Below are 23104 nucleotides of genomic sequence, written 5' to 3' on the forward strand. Positions count from 1 at the left end.
TAGCTAAATCGGCGATAAGCGCGTTAGGCTAAGTTCTTGTTACAGTTCAACTTCAAGATAATATACCATCTAGGACTTCAAGGTACAAAGCTAGACAGCCTAACGAGACGTAGCTAGGACCTTCCGTAGGGGGTGAACGACCCTCGGAACTAGCATTAGTATTAGACATTACTACCTCCTAAGCGATTCCTTAAGATCGCCTTACTATAGGCAATAGTAGAAGATACGCCGGAAGAAGAGGAACTAGTATAGCTAAACCCTAAAGCTAAAGAGTTCATACCTATAGAACGAGATACGCCTACTAAACAACCGGCGACGCGTAAAAGTTAGCGGGAAGCCGAACTCGAGTATCGAATGTCGACGGCGTACGTAACCGATAACGAGCTTAAGACCGCGATTAAGGACCTATAGAAAGACCGCACTCCTACACTACTATAGAGAGCGAAGATTTACCTAGTATACTATAAAGTAGATAGCGACCTACTATATATTCGTAATCAATACGACGGCTAGAGCTTATAGGTACTAAATGACTAAGCCTTATAGACTAGGATAATTAAGATAAACTATAACGCTCTAGTAGTAGGCTATCTAAGACGAGCTTATACTTATAAACTCGTAGTACGTAAATTCTACTAGCCTAGATTAGCGAGATCCGTACGTAGATATACTACGAATTACCGTACCTACCGTATAACAAAATCTCTATACTCCTAGCCACTAGGATTATTATAGCCACTTCCTGTTCTAGATCGGCCTTAGAAATATATTGTAGTCGACTTCGTTATCGGACTCCTAGATAGTACTCTTAACGGTATAGTCTATAACAATATTATGACCGTTACTAATAGGCTTACTAAGGAAGTCGAGCTGATCCCTATTAGCGCAATAATAGTACAGAATGCGGCAAGGCTTTTCCTTAAATATATGTTCTGTTAAACAGGTACGAGTTGCGCAGCAGTGGAAGACGGCGGATCACACAAAAGACGAAGAAGGACCCAATGGGATAGCGTGTATCTACATACAGTATCGCCGGTGTTGGTGTAGGTGTTTCAGGAGGGACAGCTGTACTCAGGACTTGACTAGCAAGCCCTGATTACTAATCCCCCTAAGCACCTAATGTTGACCCTATGACCTGCATATTCTCAACACTCCCACTCAGGTCAGAAGGTCTCAAACAATCCCTTATACAAGCTGGAGCTGCCTTACAAAGTTTTGAAACTGCTGGCCATTGAGGGGCTTAGCCAGCCTATCAGCAACTATGTCCTTTATATGGCAGTAATCCACTGCAATCTTCCTTTGCCACGAGAGATTCCTGACATAGTGGTATGCAACATCAATATGCTTTGACCTGTCATGGACATGGGCATCTTTGACAAAGGTCAAAGCTGCTAGGTTGTCACCCATAAGCTCCACGGGTCTCAGCTCATCAACAGTACTGCTTGCCTTGATCCTAGGTTGGAATGAACACTCTCCAACCAGGTCAGGACACCTCATCTCCCTAAGGACTGCAGCAAGAAACTGTGACTGCTTGGCTGCTGCATTTATAGCCATGGACTCAGCCTCTATTGTTGATGTGGCAACAGACTTCTGCTTCCTACTCATCTAGGACACAGGTGATTTATAAAGGAACCACACATGTCCAAAGATTGAGACTCTGTCTGCCTTGTCTATAGCATAACCAGAATCTAAGTATCCCTGGAGAATACCTCCTCCTCTTCTGTACATCAAGCCCAGGTCTGGGTATGATCTCAGATATCTGGAGAGTTTCTTCAAAGCTCTAAGATGTTGCTTTGAAGGGTCAGCAACATATAAGCTGATTCTTTCAAGGGGGAAAGTAAGGTCTGGCCTTGTCATTGTCATTAGCCACATCCAGGTACCATTGCAACTCTAGTACTCCTGTTTGTTGCACCTCTCATCCATAGTAGCTAAAGGTCTCAGATCCTTATAGCTGTCTATAGGTGAGAGTATGGGTGTGGCCTTCTCTAGAGAGATGCCCATCTTGGCAAGGTTAGTTTGGATGTAGTGTCCTTGATCAAGCTTTACAGTACCTTAGAACCTGTTTCTTGTAATCCTCATTCTAAGGATCTTCTTAGGTTCCCTAAGATCTTTGATCTTGAACACTTTTCTAAATTCAGCCTTGAACTACTGAACATCTGACAGCTTTAGAGCTGCAATGGGGATGTCATCTATATAGGTGAGGACCATGATGTCTCTTCCTCTGTGGATGATTAGGCATAGATTCACCTGGGACTAGGTGGATCCAATCTGTTCTAGCTTGGCAACACAGAGCTTGTTCCAATCTCTAGCTGCTTGCTTCAGTCTATACAGGCTTCTAAGGACCTTGAAGACCATATTTAGTGGAATTTCAACACCTGGGGGTGGGATCATATAGATGTCTTTAAGAAGGCTGCTTTCGGTGAAAGCATTGTTCACATCCACCTGGTGCATCTCAAGATCTCTCTCACATACTACAGCCATGAAGACCCTAAGGGTATTATGCCTAACAGTAGGTGCAAAGGTCTCTTCAAAGTCAACACCATATTTCTGTGAAAACCCTCTTGTAACCAGTCTTGCCTTGAACTTTTCAATGGCTCCACTGATCATTCTTTTCACATCAAAAACCCACTTAGATGTAACCAGGTTTGCACCCCTTGGTGGTACAACTGGATCCAAGGTGTTGTTGCTTCCTAAGGCAATAAGTTCTTTCTGGATTGCCTCTTTCCACATATGTCCCCAATTGGGGTCTCCCACTGCCTCCTTATAGGACTTTGGGATTGGCACTTCCTGCTGGTAGGCTATGGCCTGCCTAACAGCAGCAAATGCATATCCCTCCACATCATTCAGGATTTCCTCAACCCAGCTCATAGTTGGATCAAAATGAAACATCTGAGCAATCAATGCCCTATGATGCTTGGCTTCATGCTCAGCAGAGCCATCATCTTCATCCCCCCTTGACCTCTTGTTGCCTACAAGCTGAGGTGGCTGTTGAGGTTGATCCTCCTGAACAAGTTCCTCTTCCTTTTCTTTTCTTGGAGTCCCCTCTACTCCACTCTTCTGGTACACTCTAATGTCTTTTGGAGGTTGGGGAAGTTGCACAAACAGAGGCTTTGCCTGGAGCTGCTGTGGCTGCATTGATGAACTGGAGACCTGAGCAGGAGGTCTTCCAACGGGGTTTCTCTTCAGGGCTCTGCTTGACTGGTTTGTGAAGGTGATGCCAAGATCCATATCACCCCCCCCCCTTCTCATTCTCAAACCAGTCAACTTGCCCGTGTGTTTTGATGGCTTTCATGTCAGGCTCCCAGAAGAGCCATTGCTTTGTGGTGTCCTCCACATAGCCAACAAAGACAACTTCTTTACCCCTATTCATGAGCTCGTCACTTCTCAAGCCTTGAGGTTGGGATCTCGGGTCTACACAGACCACTGCTTTACATCCCTAGACTCTCAAATGGTCAACTGATAGTACCTGGCCAGTGAAGGCTTCTTCTAGTAAAAGAGTAGTACCATCTATTATTGGTCCATTTGGAAGTCTGTTTCTGACCACAGTTTGAGCAATAAGGGCCTCTAGCCAGAATTCAACTGGCATACTCGAGTCCTTAAGCATAGCTCTCACTGTATTCTCAGAGGCTTGGATTGACCTTTCCACAGGTCCATTCTGAAGTGAGTTGTAGGCATCAGTTGTGTCCATCTGAATGCCAAACTCCTTCTCCCACTGTTTTAGCAAGGAAAGAATTTCCCTTGCACCATCACTACGGATTGCAGATAGAAAACACCTTGAGCTGTTCTCTACCTGAACCTTCCATTCCTTTAGAGCTGTAGGAGCATCACTCCTAGCCTTCAAAGGGATTACCTACTTCTTCCTCAAGAAGTTGTCTACAATCTCAAGCCAGTACTTGAAGCCAAGTCTTGAGACTGCCCCTTGAAAAGGCCCACAGATGTCAATAGAGATGAGGGCCAGCCTCTCTCCTTTCCTCTCTGTGGCAGGTCCTTTGAACTTCCTCATGTTTGCAAGGGAGCAGATCTTGCAGTTCTGGTGTTCAGAAGGAACAGGAATGGGATCTTTCTTGTCAGTGACTCTATGCAGGTTTCTTAGCAGTCCCTTGCTAAGGTGTGCACATCTTCTATGCTATAGCTCCCACTGGTCCTGGGACTCAGTGGCAGTCATAGCCTGTTCCAATTCACACTCAAAATGTGTACCCAACTTGGACAGATCCAAGTCATGCTCCTGTAGAGAGGCATATGCTTGAGGCATAGCTTCAAGCTGCTCTGAAACACTTTGAATGAATGGAACACCCCCTCTCAGTTTTGTCTGGACAACAGGTTTTCCAGAAAGGGATTTAAGGGTGAAACTGGGTGGTTGGACAGCAAATTGTTGGCTGAACTGATTCCAAGAAACAAGACTAACTCCAAGGCCAGGAACAAACAAGACATTTTCTAAGACAATTTGCTTTCCAGAAGGACCACCCATTACTGCACTTCCCATATGTGTAGCTTGTAGATAGCCACCCCCAACCTTGATCCACTTCCTCTTTTGAAGAGGCTTCAGTGTCCTGAATAGTGAATCTTGGTCAGTCATATGTGATGAAGCACAAGAGTCAAGCAACCACTCGGACGAGGGGTACTTGCCCTTGGCTTCCACAGTGGAATGGGCAACCTCATCAACATCATCATCTTCTGATGGTATCTCAGGGTCTGATGCGTCTTCCTGGGTCGCACGGGCCCTTGCAGGCTTCTTACTAGAGGAGGCCTTTGGCTTGCGGCTCTCCTTCATCTGCTTTGCAAGGTCCGTCATCACCTTGAGGACATCACGAAGGTTTGGTGATCATGACCTCCTACGAGGTGGTGACGGTTGTCTCTTAGCAGGGTAGGTAACCCTAGCTAGTTTGTCCTTGTTCCTAACAGCCTGCTGAGCTGCAGAAAGGTGTGGGCACTTGCTCATAAAATGGTCACCATTGCAGAGATGGCACGTGAGCTTGCCCTGGAAACCCTTCTTAGCGAACATGGCTGTCCCTTGATGAATCATTGATTCTTGCTTCTCCCTAAGGATTGCAAGAATGTCTTGTGGTGAGAGATTCACCTGGGCATCAATTGCATCGCGAATTGAGCCAAATGAGTCTGGCAGAGCTGCTAAGAGTTGCTGGATCTTTCTGTGCTCAGTCTTGATGTCTTGGAACTGAGGCGAGATTAAAACAGCCCTCCTTGCAATTGAGCTAAGCTCCTGCCAGGCGTCATCTATTGACTGGTCCTCTGTCATCACGAAATTGGTGTATTGCTGAAGCAAACTTCTTCCAGTAGCGAGAAGTCTTCTCTTGTATTTGGCTTCAGCCCATTCCCACAACTCCTTCGCATGCCGGATCTCGTATGTCATCTCTTGGTCATCTGTCGACAGACAGATGTACATCTCATACAGGGCCGTTGCATTGTGCCGTCTGTACGATGCCTTCCTTATCGCTTGATCTAAAGGAAGGGATGACTCCGATAATGTAGAGGGTGTCGCTATAGATGGGGTTGCAGCGGGAATGTCCGTAATAATATCTTCGAGGACCTAGTCAACTTGCTTTAATACTAGGTATATTCTTATTAGCTTGAACTATATTTCGTAGTTCTCTCTTGTTAGAAGAGGTACTACTCTCTTTCTTATAAACCTAGTCTCGTTCTCTATTTTTATAAGTTAAGGGACAGGTTAGCTACCCTTAGGTAAAAGGATATATTCGGTCGTACGCGATCGGATCGAAATAGGATAAACCGAACGCGAGGTTAATAGCCGAGAGGATGGCTATCCGCCGGGAAGAGGAGGAAAGTCGGTCGGTAAGGATCGTGTTGGTGCTGAGACACTGTAGCGTAACTCTCTCAGCAGAGGGGGTTTCTGAGACACTGCGGCTCTCTCAGAATGAACAGTTAGTCGATGCGAACGCGATGTCCGGAGAGCGACTCTTCTCAGTAAGCTCGCCCACTTGTCTGAGGTATTGGCACAGGCTCCCTGACTCGGAGTCTGACAGTGCCTCACTAGGCTCTTTCACGTCTTATATGCACCTACAGCGCGGCTGTAGCTTCCTGTGCAATGCGGGTGCGGCCTCCAGTCTGCCTTCCTTTTGTTCTGAAGAGGAATAACTCCAATACGACTTTGTCGAGGGTGAAACACCGAGTTGCTAACCCGGGCTCATAGCCTGTTAAACAGGTACGAGTTGCGCAGCAGTGGAAGACGGCGGATCACACAAAAGACAAAGAAGGACCCAATGGGATAGCGTGTATCTACATACAGTATCGCCGGTGTTGGTGTAGGTGTTTCAGGAGGGACAGCTGTACTCAGGACTTGACTAGCAAGCCCTGATTACTAATCCCCCTAAGCACCTAATGTTGACCCTATGACCTGCATATTCTCAACATGTTCTATTGGCGCGGGTTTCCTAACACTATTATATTAGACCGTAGTAAGTAGTAGGTTACTACCTTCTAGAAGAAACTCTATAAGATACTCTGTATAAATCGTAAGCTAAGTTCTTCGTATTACCTAGAAACTAATAGACAGTCAGAACGTACTAACTAGGCGATAGAATAGTATCTTTGTATATTCACTAATAAGGTATGGGATAACTAGGCAGAATAGCTATACCTTACTTAGTTCGCGATCAATAATTACCTATCTAAGACTACTAGTATGTCGCCGTTCTACGCTACCTTAGGCTACAACCCTAAGTTTATAGAGCGAGTTGACCTAAACGCTAGAAAGGAGGGAGGACTGACTACTCTCTAGCAACTAGATACGCGATTAGTAGAAACCTTTATACGTCGAATTTACGAGCTTTATAAGTACCTTTAAGAGAATATACGAATGTTATAAGCTCTCTAAGTAGAAGTAGTAAACCGCTACCGAAGCATTCCTCTAGACTATAAGGTAGGTAATTAGGTATATCTTAGTACTAAGAACATCCGTACGACTCGACTATCTAAGAAGCTAGATAGGAGATATACCGGCCCTTACTAGATTACGGAAGTTATACTAGCTAGACTCTCTTATCGACTGAAACTATAGAACGCTCTAGTAGGACTTAATAACTACTTCTATACCTTACTACTATAACGAGCCGACCACCCCGATTTCCTACTACTTAAAGGGTAGTATCTAGCGCCGCTACTACCGATAACTATCGAACCTGACACTACCGAGGCTAATATAGTAGCCGATATAGTAGTAGTACCTACGTATATATACGAGGTAGAAAAGATCCTTAATATATATACCCGTAAGCGGGTAGGCAAGGTGATAAAGGGGTATAAGCGTAAGGTAGATATATAGTATAAGGTGAAATAGGCTAGATATTAGAACGAGGAGGATAGTAAGACCTAGTAATCTATAGAGGACATCCTTCAACACGTAGCCGCCGCTATTATAGACTTTTACTATAACCGGCCGGAGTTGTCTACGCCTATAGGCTTCGTAGCTCTATCTAACTAGTCCCTACTAGCTACTAAGGTGCTCGGACTTAACACGATCAGGGTCATTCCGAAAGACACCGTTACGAATAAGTCGCCTCGAGCCTTACCTCTAATAGAATCTGCTCCGTATATCTTCGATACTCGAGTAGAGCCTATAGAGCCTATAATAATACCTAACTTTGGTTATAAGGATTATACGCGAGTACTAGCCGAAGACAGACTTAGGTCTAGGGCAAGCTAGCTAACTAGGCAATATGTTTCTCGAAGGAAGCCGGTCGAGGATAGTCTTAATAGAGCGAATGCGATGTTATCGGATAACGATAGGGCACTAGAGGATAATTAGGCGTTCGCGCGGTTATAGAGCTCGATAGGCAAGTAGCCTTATAAGGTATATAACGCTTAGAGGACTAAGGCGTATTTTAGGAGGGGGGGTACTATCACGGGTAGCCCGTAACCCCTTACTATAGCTACGTCGGCCCGGCTAAACCGCGGACCTTCCGTATTAGGTTAGCGCGGCTTAGCTTTGCTTTATAACTTCGCCGCGCCTCGCGCTCCTCTTTCGTAGCTTCGTAGAACAATAACTATCTCGTTCGGACCCTATAGTACGCGCGCCCTTATACTCTACTAATTATTCTTTTTATATTAAAGACCTACCTAGAAGTAATTAGATTCGTACCCTTTAGCGGTATAACTACTTCCTAGGTATTATTACTTACTAAGGTAATAAGTTCGTTCTCGATTACCTCTCTCTATATATATTATTAAGAATATATAGGTTATAGGGTCAACATTAGGTACTTAGGGGGATTAGTAATCAGGGCTTACTAGTCAAGTCCTAAGTATAGCTGTCCCTCCTAAAACACCTATACTATTACTAGCGATACTATATATAGATATACGCTATCCTATTAGGTCCTTCTTCGTCTTTCGTATAATCCGCCGTCTTCTACTACTACGTAACTCGTACCTATTTAATATATGTCCCTATTCGGGGTCTCCTACGGCTACCTTATAGGACTTTAGGATAAGTACTTCCTACTAATAGGCTATAGCCTACCTAATAGTAGTAAATATATATTCTTCTACGTCGTTTAGAATCTCCTCTACCTAGCTTATTATAGGGTCTAGATAGAACATCTAGGCGATAAGAGCCTTATATTACTTAGCTTTATACTCTTTAGAGTTATTATCTCCGTCCCCCCTTAACCTCTTATTACCTATAACCTAAGGTAGCGCTAGGTGTTCGGATAGGTCGAGCTAAACGACATCTTCTTTTTCTTTTATTAGAGTACCCTAGTCTCTAAACTTCTAGTATTCCCTAATGTCCTTTAGGGGAGGGGGAAGTTATATAGATAGCGGTTACTATAGTATATATAACTCGGGTAGATTCTGTATAGATCTACCGTTATCGGCCTTCGATAGTGTTTCAATATTTTCTCCTAGCCTTCGTAACGGTGTTTCTAATAATCCCCTATCGGAAAATTTCGCCCTAAAGGGCTTCCTCCTAATAGGATTGCGCTATAGCGCTCGACTCGGCTAGTTAGTAAAGGTGATACTAAGATCTATATCTCTCCCCTTCTTATTCTTAAACTAGTCGACGTGACTATACGCTTTTATAGCTTTTATATCGGGATCCTAGAACAGCTATTGTTTTGTAGTGTTTTCTAAGTAGCCTATAAACACGGCTTCTTTTCCTCGGTTTATTAACTTGTCTCTCCTTAAGCCTTAAGGTTAGGCTCTTAGGTCTATATAGACTATAGCTTTGTATCCCTAGACGCGGAAATAGTCGACTAACGGTACTTAGCTAGTAAAGGCTTCTTCTAGTAAAAGAGCAATACTATTAATGATCGGACTATTAGGTAGTCTATTTCTGATCATAGTCTATACTTATAAAGCTTCTAGCCAGAACTTAACTAGTATACTAGAGTCTTCAAGTATAGCCCGGACTATTAGGTAGTCTATTTCTGATCATAGTCTATACTTATAAAGCTTCTAGCTAGAACTTAACTAGTATACTAGAGTCTTCAAGTATAGCCCGGACTATGTTCTTAGAGGCTTAAATTGACCTTTCTATAGGTCTATTCTAAAGAGAGTTATAGGCATTAGTTATGTCTATCTAAGTACCAAACTCCTTCTCCTACTCTTTTAGTAAGGCGAGAATTTCCTTTGTACTATTACTACGGATCGTAGACAGAAAGTACCTTAACTACCGTTCTGCCTAGACCTTCTAATCCCGTAGGGCTATAGGAGCGTCGCTCCTAGCCTTCAAAGGGATTACCCACTTCTTCCTAGAGAAGTTGTCTACAATCTCAAGCTAATATTTATATCCTAGCCTAGAGACTACGCCCTAAAAAGGCCTATAGATGTCAATAGAGATAAGGGCCAGCCTCTCCCCTTTCCTCTCTATAGTAGGTCCTTTGAACTTCCTTATGTTTATAAGGGAGCAGACCTTACAATTCTAGTATTTAGAAGGAATAGGAATAGGATCTTTCTTATTAGTAACTCTATATAGGTTTCTTAGCAGTCCCTTGCCAAGGTATATATATCTTCTATACTATAGCTCCTACTGATCTTCGGACTTAGTGTTAGCTATAGCGGTACCGTTACGTTCTTAAGAGAGTATACTAGTATACTATAGCTTAAGAATTTCCGAGATTGAGTAGATAAACGGTACTCCTCCTCGAAGTTTAGTCTAGACAACGGGTTTACTAGACAAGGATTTTAGGGTGAAACTAGGTAGTTAGATAGCAAACTGTTAGCTAAGCTAATTCTACGAAACAAGACTAACTCTAAGGCTAGGAACAAACAGGACATTTTCTAAGACAATTTGCTTTCTAGAAGGACTACCTATTACTGCACTTCCTATATATATAGCTTATAGATAGCCACCCCTAACCTTGATCTACTTCCTCTTTTAAAGAGGCTTTATTGTCCTAAATAGTGAATCTTAGTCAGTTATATATAATGATGCACAAGAGTTAAGCAACTACTCGGACGAGGGGTACTTGCCTTTAGCTTCTATAGTAGAATAGGCAACCTTATCAACATCATTATCTTCTAATAGTATCTTAGAGTCTAATACGTCTTCCTAGGTCATATAGGCCCTTATAGGCTTACTAGAGGAGGCCTTTAGCTTACGGCTCTCCTTTATCTACTTTGTAAGGTACGTTATTACCTTAAGGATATCACGAAGGTTTAGTAATAATAACCTCCTACGAGGTAGTGACGGTTATCTCTTAGTAGGGTAGGTAACCCTAGCTAGTTTGTCCTTATTCCTAATAGCCTACTAAGCTATAGAAAGGTGTAGGCACTTGCTTATAAAATGGTCACTATTATAGAGATAGTACGTAAGCTTGCCCTAGAAACCCTTCTTAGCGAACATAGCTGTCCCTTAATAAATTATTGATTCTTGCTTCTCCCTAAGGATTATAAGAATGTCTTATAGTAAGAGATTCACCTAGGCATCAATTGTATCGCGAATTGAGCCAAATGAGTCTAGTAGAGCTACTAAGAGTTACTAGATCTTTCTGTCCTTAGTCTTAATGTCTTAGAACTAAGGCGAGATTGAAACAGCCCTCCTTATAATTAAGCTAAGCTCCTACTAGGCGTCATCTATTAACTAGTCCTCTATTATCACGAAATTAGTATATTGCTAAAGCAAACTTCTTCTAGTAGCGAGAAGTCTTCTCTTATATTTAGCTTTAGCCTATTCCTACAACTCTTTTGTATACCGGATCTCGTATATTATCTCTTAGTCATCTATCGACAGACAGATATACATCTTATATAGGGCCGTTATATTGTACCGTCTATACGATACCTTCCTTATCGCTTGATCTAATAGAAGGGATAACTCCGATAATATAGAGGGTGTCGCTATAGATAGGGTTGTAGCGGGAATGTCCGTAATAATATCTTCGAGGACCTAGTCAACTTGCTTTAATACTAGGTATATTCTTATTAGCTTGAACTATATTTCGTAGTTCTCTCTTGTTAGAAGAGGTACTACTCTCTTTCTTATAAACCTAGTCTCGTTCTCTATTTTTATAAGTTAAGGGACAGGTTAGCTACCCTTAGGTAAAAGGATATATTCGGTCGTACGCGATCGGATCGAAATAGGATAAACCGAACGCGAGGTTAATAGCCGAGAGGATGGCTATCCGCCGGGAAGAGGAGGAAAGTCGGTTAGTAAGGATCGTGTTAGTACTAAGACACTATAGCGTAACTCTCTTAGTAGAGGGGGTTTCTAAGACACTACGGCTCTCTTAGAATAAATAGTTAGTCGATACGAACGCGATGTCCGGAGAGCGACTCTTCTTAGTAAGCTCGCCTACTTGTCTAAGGTATTAGTATAGGCTCCCTAACTCGGAGTCTAATAGTGCCTTACTAGGCTCTTTTACGTCTTATATACACCTATAGTACGGCTATAGCTTCCTATATGATACGGGTACGGCCTCTAGTCTACCTTCCTTTTGTTCTAAAGAGGAATAACTCTAATACGACTTTATCGAGGGTAAAAGACCGAGTTACTAACTCGGGCTTATAACCTATTAAATAGGTACGAGTTACGTAGTAGTAGAAGACGGCGGATTATACGAAAGACGAAGAAGGACCTAATAGGATAGCGTATATCTATATATAGTATCGGTCGACGACGAGAATCACCTGTACGTGGTGTCGGCTACGAACCTCTCGTCTAGCTACGAGAGAGCCAAGTATTCTCACGCTAGAGCGTCGTGGGCGCGACGGGCGCGTAGCGTAGGCGAAGCCGCGGCGAACAGAGGACTACTAGCAAAACGGGTATGAAAACCATCCGACGATCGTGTACTCGTGTCGGGAGCGAGTCCCTCTTCTTTCTACGTGTAAGAAGGGCGCGGAACCGTGGCCTATACGCTCGACAGGACACCTCTGGTATAAGTGCAGAATTTTCACCTCCGGAGACCGCAAACCGAGCGGGCTAAGCGACGAACATTAGACGAGCGGACTATAGAACAACAACTGAGCGGACTATGCAACGGCGTCGAGCGGACTACGAAACAATCTAGTGTTTGCTAGCGGGCAATGCGGTGGGTAGGTGGACACGCGACGAAGCCTATAAGGGCCTATTAAACACCCGGTATAGGAACGAGGGTTTTGCCTAAGGCACTGCCTGTCCCGCTACATAACGCACCTAGTCTGACATGGTAGATTGCGACGAGGAAAAGACGATAGCCTGAGCAAGGAAAAGACGGCTGTTAGGACGGGGAAAAGACGTACAATGCAAGTGGATTAGTTCTGTGATCGGGGAGGATCGAGGGCAGGGTGATAAGGAACTTCATATTGGTTAGTAGGTGGAAACGTAAGGAGTACGCTGCCCGGCGTGGTGTGTGCCCCGAGCAAACCTACGAGGCATGGACGGCCGCTTTCTAGAGATAGGCTGCGGTAACGCGAAGGGCGTCAAAACCTAGGGCGTGGTGTACACTAGCAGCGACGGCTAACACTGTCTATATAGCCCGAGAGGACGGATGCGCATGTCGGTCAATAGAGAGCACTAAAGGGCTTAGGCCTATGGAGGTGGATATTGGCTTAAGGAGCAAATAGGGAGGGAGGGCGTAGAGGGAAGCTTTTGCTCCGGGCTAACCTCTCGAAACGAGGCTACACGGTGGTACTAGATGAGTGGGAAAGCGCGGTTAAGACTTGTCACCTTATCTCGTAGCTAGCTTGCTAAATACGATTCCTTCCTTGCCTTGAACAGAGAGAAGCTCTGAGGGAGCAAGCTAACATAGGGGACAAAGGGAAAAAGAAGCAAAGCCAAGCAGAAAGGATCATAGGTCACCTATAGGAAACGCGTTGGAACCAAAAACCGGTGAGGCTAGGAGCCCTACTAGCGGCCAGGACCTTCGGGAGGTATAACTACCTTATCTATAAAGACCTGAAGAGGGCGGAAGCAAGCATAGCTATCCAGATTCGCTCTGAGCACATTGGGCTGAGAACATACTTGCACCAAAGAAGAGTCCTAGGATACGATTCCAAACGTTGCCCCTATGGCTACCTATCCCAAAACCCGGAGCACATAGTGCTGAACTGTACTAAGTGGGTAAAAGGGAGAAGCCAGTGGAGGGCGAAGGCAAGAGACAGGCAATACTAGGCCATCATCCAGGACAGACAAGATATAAGGAGAGTGACAAGATGGATCCTTAACGAGGACTACCTAGAGCAATTCTCCCTAGTAGTAGAAACGGAAAGGTGGATAGAGAGGAGGGAGAGAGAGAGAAGAGCCGGGGAAACAGAAGGGAGAAAGGGAATCGAGAGGAGGACATCACTAGGGTTACGGGCAAGGTAGTCATAGGGTAACAACCATGACACTAGCGTACCCTGAAGGAAGGAGAACGAAAGGACAAGACAGGAAAGAACGAGGAGGGCAAAGACGAGGAGGTTTTCATCCGTTAATCGGGTTTCCTACCTACACAAATAGACCTAAATAGCGAGAGACCTGCATAGGCCATAGGGCACTAAAACAGGCGAATGAATAATCTATCTATCTATCTATATAGTATCGCTAGTGTTAGTATAGGTAGATACTAGGTGTCCGGATGTTTGCTAGCCTATAGGCTAGTAAACCCTAGTCACGTGATCTAGTTATATAACATACCTATACCTATATACTTGACCTACGGCCTATATATTCTTAATAATACCTAAGGATATATAACGTATATATAAGAGTATACGAGAACGCTGCGAGGTAGTAATAGCTAACAATAGAGGACATACTAGGTAGTGAGCTACGCCAAGCAGTGGATACATCCTTCGTAATGAGGAAAGGTGGAATAACAGGGGTTGTAAAAACTATGCCCAGGACTGTAAATCCCCACTTGTCAGAGATCTTAAAGCCGATCATTAAGCGTAACGACCGACGAGCGCTAGCCATCCACCGTAGCGACGTGTGAGCTTGCGAACACTCGAGCGTAGGTGGTGGCGTCAGCGAGGACGGAGTGGAGCTCTATCACCAGCCCTCAACTAGCCTTGGCGCCCGCTCTGATTGGTCAACTCTCATGCTGTAGGGTCACGTGACCTACCGCACTGTGCCTGTCGGCGAACTCGCAAACATGTACTCGTCGCTAACGCCTATGTCGTCGTATAATAAGCACTGTACGTCGGGTAGCGGTAGCGTGGATCGCACGCTACTTTGCAGTCTAGAAGGGTTGGTAGAGAGCTCCACTCCGCTACGCTTACCTTTGGAGGTTCACAACCGCCAACAGCACATTTTCTTCAATCGCCACCACCATACGATCTGCCATCTTTTATAACCCTCCCCATAGATCCGCTACCGCAGCAAACAGACATCAGCATGGCGCTACCGACGAAGGAAGAGTATCGCACTGCGCTAACCTGATGAGTGTCCGATCTGCTACGATGTACGTTGTCGCACATAGACTCGAGTTGTGTTCAGTACTGACACATCCCAGACCCTAACAGAACCTGTCAAGACAACATGTAGCCACCTCTTCTGCCTTGAGTGTGCTACAATCTGGTTCGAAACCGCTCACACTTGCCCGTCGTGCCGTGCGGAGCTCTATGTTTCCGAGTCACCCGAAGAGGATGACTCGGACGATGAGAGCGAAGCAGAAGAGCTTGATCCTTTGCAAGAATGGTATGCTAAGCAACACGCCATCTGGAACCCGAGGTCCCTCGCCCACCATTCATTACTATTTTGGAACTTCGTGGCGATGGCATTCTTCCAAGGAGGTCGCGCAACATCGAACTTCCTGACCCTGAAGAGGACTATCTGAACACTGCCGATGCCAAGACGTTCCAACGAACCTTGCTGCATCTCTTCGACGCCACAACGCCAATCAATCCCCGAAACTTGATGGACTGGCCAAATGCGTATGATCAGTTCTGGTCGACGAAGTCCGAATGGGATGTTCTGGTTCTGATCGACTGCAAGCATCTCTCTGGCCAGATCAAGGCCGCTGTTCACGTGCTACTCCCATCACGTTACAACGAGGACTACATGGGCACTACGACTCGGGACATGATGTGTTGGGATGAATGAGGAGAGCTCGCGGCGAGCATCAAGTCGACGACGAGGAATTTAAGCACAGATTCGACGTTGCAACCCGCCGCTCGAGTCAAGCAGCAGATGCTGAACGATCGGAGCTCATACCTACAGGTGAACGGGCGCGCTATGCCTGAATACGATTCATGGATACCTAAAGACGAGCTTCCCAGCACATTTGAGGAGCACATGCATCGCGCGATGAACCGCATCATCATCTTCGCCCAGGAAGCATACCACAACTCGCTGCCAGAGAGCCGGCCCATTCGAGCCATGGCCACGCCTCAGATCACGACGACATCCACCGCCGTTGCGCTGGAGGCTCTTATCATGCAAGGTGACGATGTGCCCGCGACTACGATCGCCAACATCGTCAATGAGCTTCGGAAGAATCTTGTTCTCAGAAATGAAGCAGAATACAGAGCCATCGCATGTGTGATGTACAAGGAGAACACAACCTGTGAGACTAGAGAAGCGCTTCACAATAAGCTATGGCATACATATTCGCTCGAGCTTTCGAAGAGAATTCACGAGGTGATCAAGGCCGGGGACGAGGGCTCGCTGGACGATGAGAGAGAGGAGGTGGAGAGGTCTAGAAGCCGAGAAATGGGTGCGTACTTCTCTTTTGTGCTTGGACTCCAGGAGTGAGTTGAGTTGCATGTGATATGTTGTTGCAAGAACAGGTGTAGTAGCAACACATACATAGACTCAACATAACCTATGCCTTGGCATGACACTGGCTGGAATCATGTATACAATGCCATAGGTGACGACAACAGTGAATATTGCTTGATGCCTGCGCAGCGCAGATGAGCGTACAAGAGAACATGTGATCTCGCGTGAGTGAATGCGAAATTCTGGTCCGTGCTCGTGCTCTCAGCGGCGCTCCAGGAAATCCCGCTTTCTCAAGCTTCCACCTTCCACAAACATCACCGACCACAGTGCGCAACTCATCATTGTATCTCGACTTTCGCCACAGCCTTCACCCTGATATCAACATCCAACACACACGATGGCGCTTCCAGCACAAGCCGACTTCCTTGCGAACCTCGCCGCCGACAAGTGCCCAATTTGCTACGAGCCATTTGTTGTGCCGATCAAAACCGAATGCGGCCATTCATTCTGTATGAAGTGCGCTAAAGAGTGGTTTACTACTGCGCGCACTTGTCCTTCCTGCCGCACGCCCTTGTATAAGAAGCCAGAAGATTGGGAAGACTCGGACTCAGACGAGGGCGAGGATATCGAGAGCTCGGAGGAAATCGTAGACGAAGAAATTCAAGTCGCTCCACGTACGTTGACAGTCATACCAGACACTGATGGACCACTCATCTACGACGACTGGATCCATGTGGAGCTACTGGACGCCGAGGAGAACTTGGAGGTGAATTTGGACGACGACCTTTTCCGTGAGACATTAGTGAGCCTCTGCTTCACCGAAGAGGACCATAAGCACTTCTGGGAGGCAAGACCTGACTGGGACGACCCAATTCTGATCACACGTCTGCATCTTCGCTCCCAGACCATTGCCGCCATAGTCCGGCTCACGCCTGACTTTGAGAGCGCCATTGAAGCACGGCTCAACTTCAGAGAGGCATGTTGTTGGTCAGGTTGGGCGGAGGCGGGTCGATATGTTCTGGCAAAGCTGTCTGAGCTGTGGGACGAGTGGCCAGAGCAGACTGCACGGGCTCTTTATGGCGATCTTTCTTCCGGATGGCTGCAGCATCTGGAAGTCGTGGGTCTCCCTTTGCCGAAGTACGACGAGAGGTGCGAGACCTGGGGAACCTTTGAGCAGAACGTGGACCAGCTCTTCACTCAAGTGGTCATATTTGCTCAAGAGACCGCGAGGAGATACTCGAATGCTCGGAACAGGTCAAGCTTGCCGACAGTCGATTGTCGGGGTCATGATCGGGAAGAAGAGTTCGAGCACCAGGAAGAGGAAGGAGGGTTGGTACGATGCCGAGGAGTCTTGTGAGAATGATTACGAACAGGTATCAAGCCACGAGGTAGATCTTTCTGACGATGTGATCGACCAAGACTTGGCCAGAGAGGACCATAACCCCGACGATATCCAGACCAGCACAGCAGCACCCAATGACGACACTCAGACTCTGAGCAGCGAAGCCGAAGACCTCCTCGAGAGTGTCGTGGCTGCGGTGAAGACCTATATCGTGGCTGGAACGAACACTGCGTACAGAGCCATTGCGCGTGATCTGATCAAGCTGGCTGCTATTCACGAAACCGGCTGGCAGATGGATGAAGAACTGCATCCTAGTCCTCTCGGCGGGGCGCTGTGCGAGGAGGTCCATCAGTTGGTACAGAATAGTGGCTGTGCGAATGAATTTGGGGTAGCGACATCGCGGTGGAACGGCGACTCGGAGCATGGAAGGGTTCGAGCGCGCGTATATCTTCGACGATAACTATGTAGTCTATGGTGCTCGAAACACCATACGCAGCCACACCATACGCAGCCACACCATACGCAGCCACACCATACGCAGCCACAATCAGACTACATGAGCGTGCACTGGTCTGGACCAGGGATGCCGTCACTGCCATCTTCGCTCGTCGAGTCCTCCTTTAGACCCGACTCGCCTACCTTCAAATCCTCCCAGTACACACAAGCGAGGATGCCGCCCCTCATCTCCTCGAACGCTTTCGCAAAAAGTCTCATCGCGTCCTCATTCTCACTTGCCATAGCCTTTACAACCAGGTCGACGCGCTTGAGCCACTGCGGGCGTGAGCGCGATGACCTTTCGTACGTCTCTACCCACAGTGGATGCCTGGCTTTGCTGAAATGGTCCTCGATTTTCACGAAAAGCATGATGATGATGCAAGTCACCCAGACATAGTTGACGCTGGAGACTGGATTGTTACCGCAAACGTCGGCGAACAGATCAGGGCGCAGCAGGGTGAGCAGATCGCGGCCTTGGGCATCCGCCACCGGTCTCTTCTTCTTTTGCTCTTGGTGCAAGTTGTACGGATCACGGCCTGGAGGTGGCAGCTTGTACTCATTCAGCGCCGGAATCTGACGCATGGCTGCCTCAGTGAATGCAGCGTCGTCATCGACGTCAGTGGCCGCGGCGTGCCTCTGTGCTTCAAGTATTGACCCTGATGCAACATCTTGCAGCATCGAGGCGTGTTTTCGATCTCTGTCTCTGCTGGCGCGCTTGACGAGCTCCGTCTCCTTGAGCCGCCGCTCGCCAGTCTCGGGATCGATCATGCGTTCTGTGCTCATTACGCGCATCATGTACAAAATCGACTTGAGCCTGACATCTGCGTCCGGAACCCTTTCCGGCGCCCACCCGGCGTCGTAATACATCATAAGGTCCGATTTGCCCGTGAAGAAACGGTTGAGCTTGACGTCTAATATGTCATGGATGTCTTTGGTTGGGTCGCGAGCGAGTGCCTGGGTGCGGCGGCGTAGCGAAGCTCGGTCGGCGTGACCCTGATTCACTCGAGCGGAAAGCGCGCCAGAGAAGTTTTCGGTGGGAATGCCGTCGGGGAAGAACTGGTCTTGATGAAGAGCCACGATAGTAGCGTACAGGCCAGTGGGACTTTCCAGATAGCTCTGCTCGACAAGCATGTTGTGCAAGTGAATGGCGAGGGTGGGCTCGGGCATGTTGTCCCAAAGCTGCATCACGATTCGTTGAACTATGACGATGCCTTCGACCAAGCCGGCGGCGCAAAGTAACGGAGAATACTCCCAAAGGCCGTTTGAATTGTGCTTTGAAAACGAAGAAGGCGGAATCGTCTTGAGACCATACATGTATCTGGACTCTCCCAACCAATCCACAAAGTCCAGCTTAAGCAATTCGAGCAGCTCACAACTGTCAGAGTGCTGGGAGGACTCACATTGGCTGTCGCAATCTTTCTCCATGAGTTGCTTGAGCACATCAATCGACTGCAGTACTCCGTGGCCTAGCCTCTCGTTTTCGCGGTCGAGAAATAGATCGACATCGCGTCGAGGTCGGAACCTACGAGATGGTCCAGCAAGGATATGGCCTCGGAGCGGATTGACAGTCCATCCCCGCGACGCAGCGAAAGAATCGACAATGCATTGGAGCTGGAAAACATGATGGGGCAGGATCTTGCCCTTGATATCGGTGCCCTGTTTCTGCATCGCTAGTGTCGTGATGTCGCCAGCAAACTCGCTGAGTCCGAAAAGCCTACGAGTTTGATGCCAGGGGCCGGTATTTGACCAATCGACGTTCTCATAGATGTGATGCTCGCCCTTCATGGTATTCCGCTGAACAACGATGGAAGAGAACACGTTGACCAAGTCGTAGAGCCATGAGATAGTGTATAGACGGCGCCATCTGACACGATCCTCGTTGGTAACGCGTTGAAGCTCCATTGTTGGAGTCCAGGTGTCGAGCTGGGCCTGCATGGCCTTTGTCGGCTTGCCACGATTCTTGCGGAAGTCAGTGATGAAATCGACAAGGTCATTGTAGGCGTGCACCCAGAACTGTTCCTTGACATCGAGGAAGGTTTCTTTGACCCTGTCAGTCTGGTGACCGCACTGCAAAACTCGATACAAGCTCATCCCAAATTGCGTTTGAGCTTTTTCTAAATCGCCGCGTGTCATCGTGTTGATGATGGTATCATACGACTCGTGGCCTGGAAACTCCGCGAAGACGGCAATGCAGGTTCGCTTGACCATAGAGATGGCTATGTTAGTCAGTGCAGCAGCGACAGCACTGTTGAGGCCGTCGTATGCTACCTCACGCCATAGATCTTGGGTATAGAGTCTGAGATCCATCCACTCGCCAACGACTGCGTAAACAGCCATCAGGTAGTCAGTGACAAGTCCGCCTCCGTCTTCGATGATACGGTAGCTCTCAACAGGAATGTCGGCCATGGCTGCCTCAGTGGGAATTGAAGTCGCTCCCTTCGACTTCGCCTTCTTGCCACGCTTGCCATGCTTGCCTTTCCCGGGCCTCGGCTGCTTCCGTATTCTCGTTTGCGTCGTCTGCGCGCTGCTTGCTTCTGAACCGTCATCGTCTTCGTTCTCGCCTTCAGTGCCACCAGCATTTCCGAGACTCAATGCCGAGAATTGGTTCTGAAAATCGACATCATCGCGCGCCTTCCCCTCCATCGCAGAAGCGTCAGTTGGTTCCCATGAGGCACCTCCCAGAGCTTCGAAGGCTTCTGTCAGTGCGTCAATGAAGTGCTTGTGAGTTTCGTTGGCCCTCTCGATCTCTGGGTCCGGCTTGTGGGTGACGATCTGCTGAAACGCCGCGTGAGTGGCCGAGCGGGCTTTGATAATCGCTTTGAAAAGCCTGAAGACTGGGGAAGGGATTGGGTCAAGATGTTTGGCGATCAGTCTGGCCATGTTGACGATCTCGGCGACTGTCGTGCGCCCTGTGGTGTTAAGGTGCACGGAGCCATCTTCTGCCTGCTTTCCAGATTTGACGATTCCGTTGCTCGTGTTGATGACCCAGTACAAGAGGAGACTGGTATCTTTCTTGTAGGTGAGGTAGAGGTTATTCCGGCTCCGCATCTTGCCAGTGGTCTCGTCAAGTGACGCCTTTGCCACGGCCTAAAACGGCCGTATTGAGGCGGTGCTATAGACTGAGATGGATTGCAAGGGCCACCTGCAAGGCTGATCCACGCGAGTTCGCGCTTTGGTCGGCGGCCGAGGCAAACCCGCGACAATCGGCGTTACCGTTTGCTGATCTCGTCGTCGTAGCCTGAGTACTGTCCGCCACTACAGTCGGAGGAGTATAAAGAGATTGATAAAGGGGCAGAAGGAACGTGAGCAGAGAGATCCAAGATCAGTAGCCTGCTAGCGCTGCTGCTACCACACAGGTCCACACTACGACTGGAGGACGCGACTTGCCCTTCGATTGCGGGCGGCCGGTACAAAGCTTAAGCGAGCACGGTCCGTTCCGACATGGCTTTTGAAGAGGAAAGAATTCATTTTCGCAATGTAGGACCCTTCAAGTTGCATATGCAAAAAGAAGATTGCAAAGATCGAGAAGCAAAAACATACAACACGAGGAATTCCCACGTGGTCACCCACCGTAGTACTAGTCTCGCGGTTAACTGCTTAAATTCAGGGGAGCGAACGGGACCCATTGCTTTCAGTTACCTGTGATTGTATGTACTATGATCGTCCCAGTGTAGGTTATAAAGCTGAAAATACCGACCAGCTGACAGGGCCGCAACAAACACTGCCTACAGTGGTCTTTAATGTAGGCGCGAGCCCTTGTGCCACTGATAGCCTACTAGGGGATTGAGCTCGGCGTCAAGTCGCTGAACTCTTCTCCCGTACCTATCTGCAGTTTCGAGAGTCTCAACCTTGTCAGCTTCCCTGTTAACGTCAATAGCAGCGCCGCCATCTCCCAGAACGTCCCTTAGAAGCTTGTTGCAGTAAACGTAGGTATATCAGTGCTGAATCGGAAAATCGGCCGAACGGTCCGGACCGGCTTACCCGCAACTAATGATATAGTCCTGGCTCTTCCTCATCCTCTAATTCTCCTCCATGACCTGTCTGTTGTCTGTTCACAAGCTACCAACTCGGAACAACGAACAACCCGGTCTTATCGTCACCATGTGGGAGCCTGTTACGCTTCCTTTCACGAGCGACGCCGCGCGGAGTTTGCCGACCGCAGACGAAATTCGGAGTTGCACTCACATTTTACGCGAGCGCCCTGCAGGTACTTCAAAAGTCGTAGCTGTCAACCATGATATCGTCGTGAAGTTCGGAAGCGGTGTACATGTCCGTGAGGGCCAGACTTTGGTTTATCTCGAAAGGTTTTTACCCAATGTTCCAGCCCCGCGCCTACACGCCATGTACCGCGACTCTGAGGACCTTTTCCTGCTAATGGAGCGCGTACCTGGGAAACAACTGGACACGATGTGGCCTTCCTTGAACGAATCTGACAAAGACGCAATCACCAACAAACTCTGCAATATTTTCGAGGCTATGCGGCAGGCCGAATGTCCGTGGCCTGATTTCTTTGGAGGGTTGGACGGGAGCGGTGTGCATCACTACCTGCTCTATAGCCAAAAGAAAGGCGATCGGAAGTTTCTAGGACCTTTCTACGGCGAAGCTGACTTTGTTACTGGCTTGACAAACAACCTCCGAGCCCTAAGGGAACGTAACCACCGGCCGGACTTCAAGGCTCGCCATTATGAAGCTCACCTTCGCAACGTTCTTCAGGGCTTCCGACCTACATTGACCCACTCAGACCTGGATAAGACGAATATCATGGTCGCAGAGACCTCTAGCGGAGGTGAAGAACGAGACTTTGAAGTCATGCTTGTGGACTGGGAACTGGCGGGGTGGTATCCTGACTTCTGGGAATTCTTTTGCACATCTTCCACTTTCGACTATGTGTATTGGGAGGAGGACTGGTGCTGGCGCACCGAACAGTTCTTGCAAGTATGGCCTGCAAAAACAGCCATGATGCGCATGCTCGACAAAGATATGCGCATCTAAGGTGATGCCCGGCTTGGATCTTGGATGAGCTACAATGCAGATCAGAAATCAGTTCAATACGGCACCTATATGCTACTGTGAAAGGACTTTTCGAGTAACAGCAAGTACTGGAGCTCATCATAGCTCATGGTCTTTGCCAGCGGAAAGAAGCAACAACTACATACGCAAGCGATGTCACATTG

General features: G+C 47.5%; 5 protein-coding genes across 5 annotated transcripts; 4 read left to right on the plus strand and 1 right to left on the minus strand.

Moving 5' to 3' along the window:
• Positions 1 to 14767: 14767 nt before the first annotated feature.
• On the plus strand, positions 14768 to 15475 carry CLAFUR5_12171 (uncharacterized protein; the record flags this gene model as incomplete). Its single annotated transcript, XM_047911319.1, has 3 exons — positions 14768 to 14790; positions 14918 to 15070; positions 15163 to 15475. 3 exons carry the CDS (start codon positions 14768 to 14770, stop codon positions 15473 to 15475), a joined length of 489 nt encoding a protein of 162 aa, XP_047767140.1.
• A 132-nt stretch (positions 15476 to 15607) lies between these two features.
• Positions 15608 to 16126, plus strand: CLAFUR5_12172 (uncharacterized protein; the record flags this gene model as incomplete). Its single annotated transcript, XM_047911320.1, has 1 exon — positions 15608 to 16126. One exon carries the CDS (start codon positions 15608 to 15610, stop codon positions 16124 to 16126), a length of 519 nt encoding a protein of 172 aa, XP_047767142.1.
• A 364-nt stretch (positions 16127 to 16490) lies between these two features.
• CLAFUR5_12173 (uncharacterized protein) lies at positions 16491 to 17450 on the plus strand (the record flags this gene model as incomplete). Its single annotated transcript, XM_047911321.1, has 1 exon — positions 16491 to 17450. The coding sequence occupies one exon, from the start codon at positions 16491 to 16493 to the stop codon at positions 17448 to 17450; it is 960 nt and encodes a 319-aa protein (XP_047767141.1).
• Positions 17451 to 17987: 537 nt separating this feature from the next.
• Positions 17988 to 20978, minus strand: CLAFUR5_12174 (uncharacterized protein; the record flags this gene model as incomplete). Its single annotated transcript, XM_047911322.1, has 1 exon — positions 17988 to 20978. The coding sequence occupies one exon, from the start codon at positions 20976 to 20978 to the stop codon at positions 17988 to 17990; it is 2991 nt and encodes a 996-aa protein (XP_047767144.1).
• A 984-nt stretch (positions 20979 to 21962) lies between these two features.
• On the plus strand, positions 21963 to 22922 carry CLAFUR5_12175 (uncharacterized protein; the record flags this gene model as incomplete). Its single annotated transcript, XM_047911323.1, has 1 exon — positions 21963 to 22922. One exon carries the CDS (start codon positions 21963 to 21965, stop codon positions 22920 to 22922), a length of 960 nt encoding a protein of 319 aa, XP_047767143.1.
• Between the last annotated feature and the right edge of the window lie 182 nt (positions 22923 to 23104).

The sequence above is a fragment of the Fulvia fulva genome, chromosome 10 (genome assembly GCF_020509005.1).
Source record: "Fulvia fulva chromosome 10, complete sequence".
Taxonomy (NCBI): Eukaryota; Fungi; Ascomycota; class Dothideomycetes; order Mycosphaerellales; family Mycosphaerellaceae; genus Fulvia; species Fulvia fulva.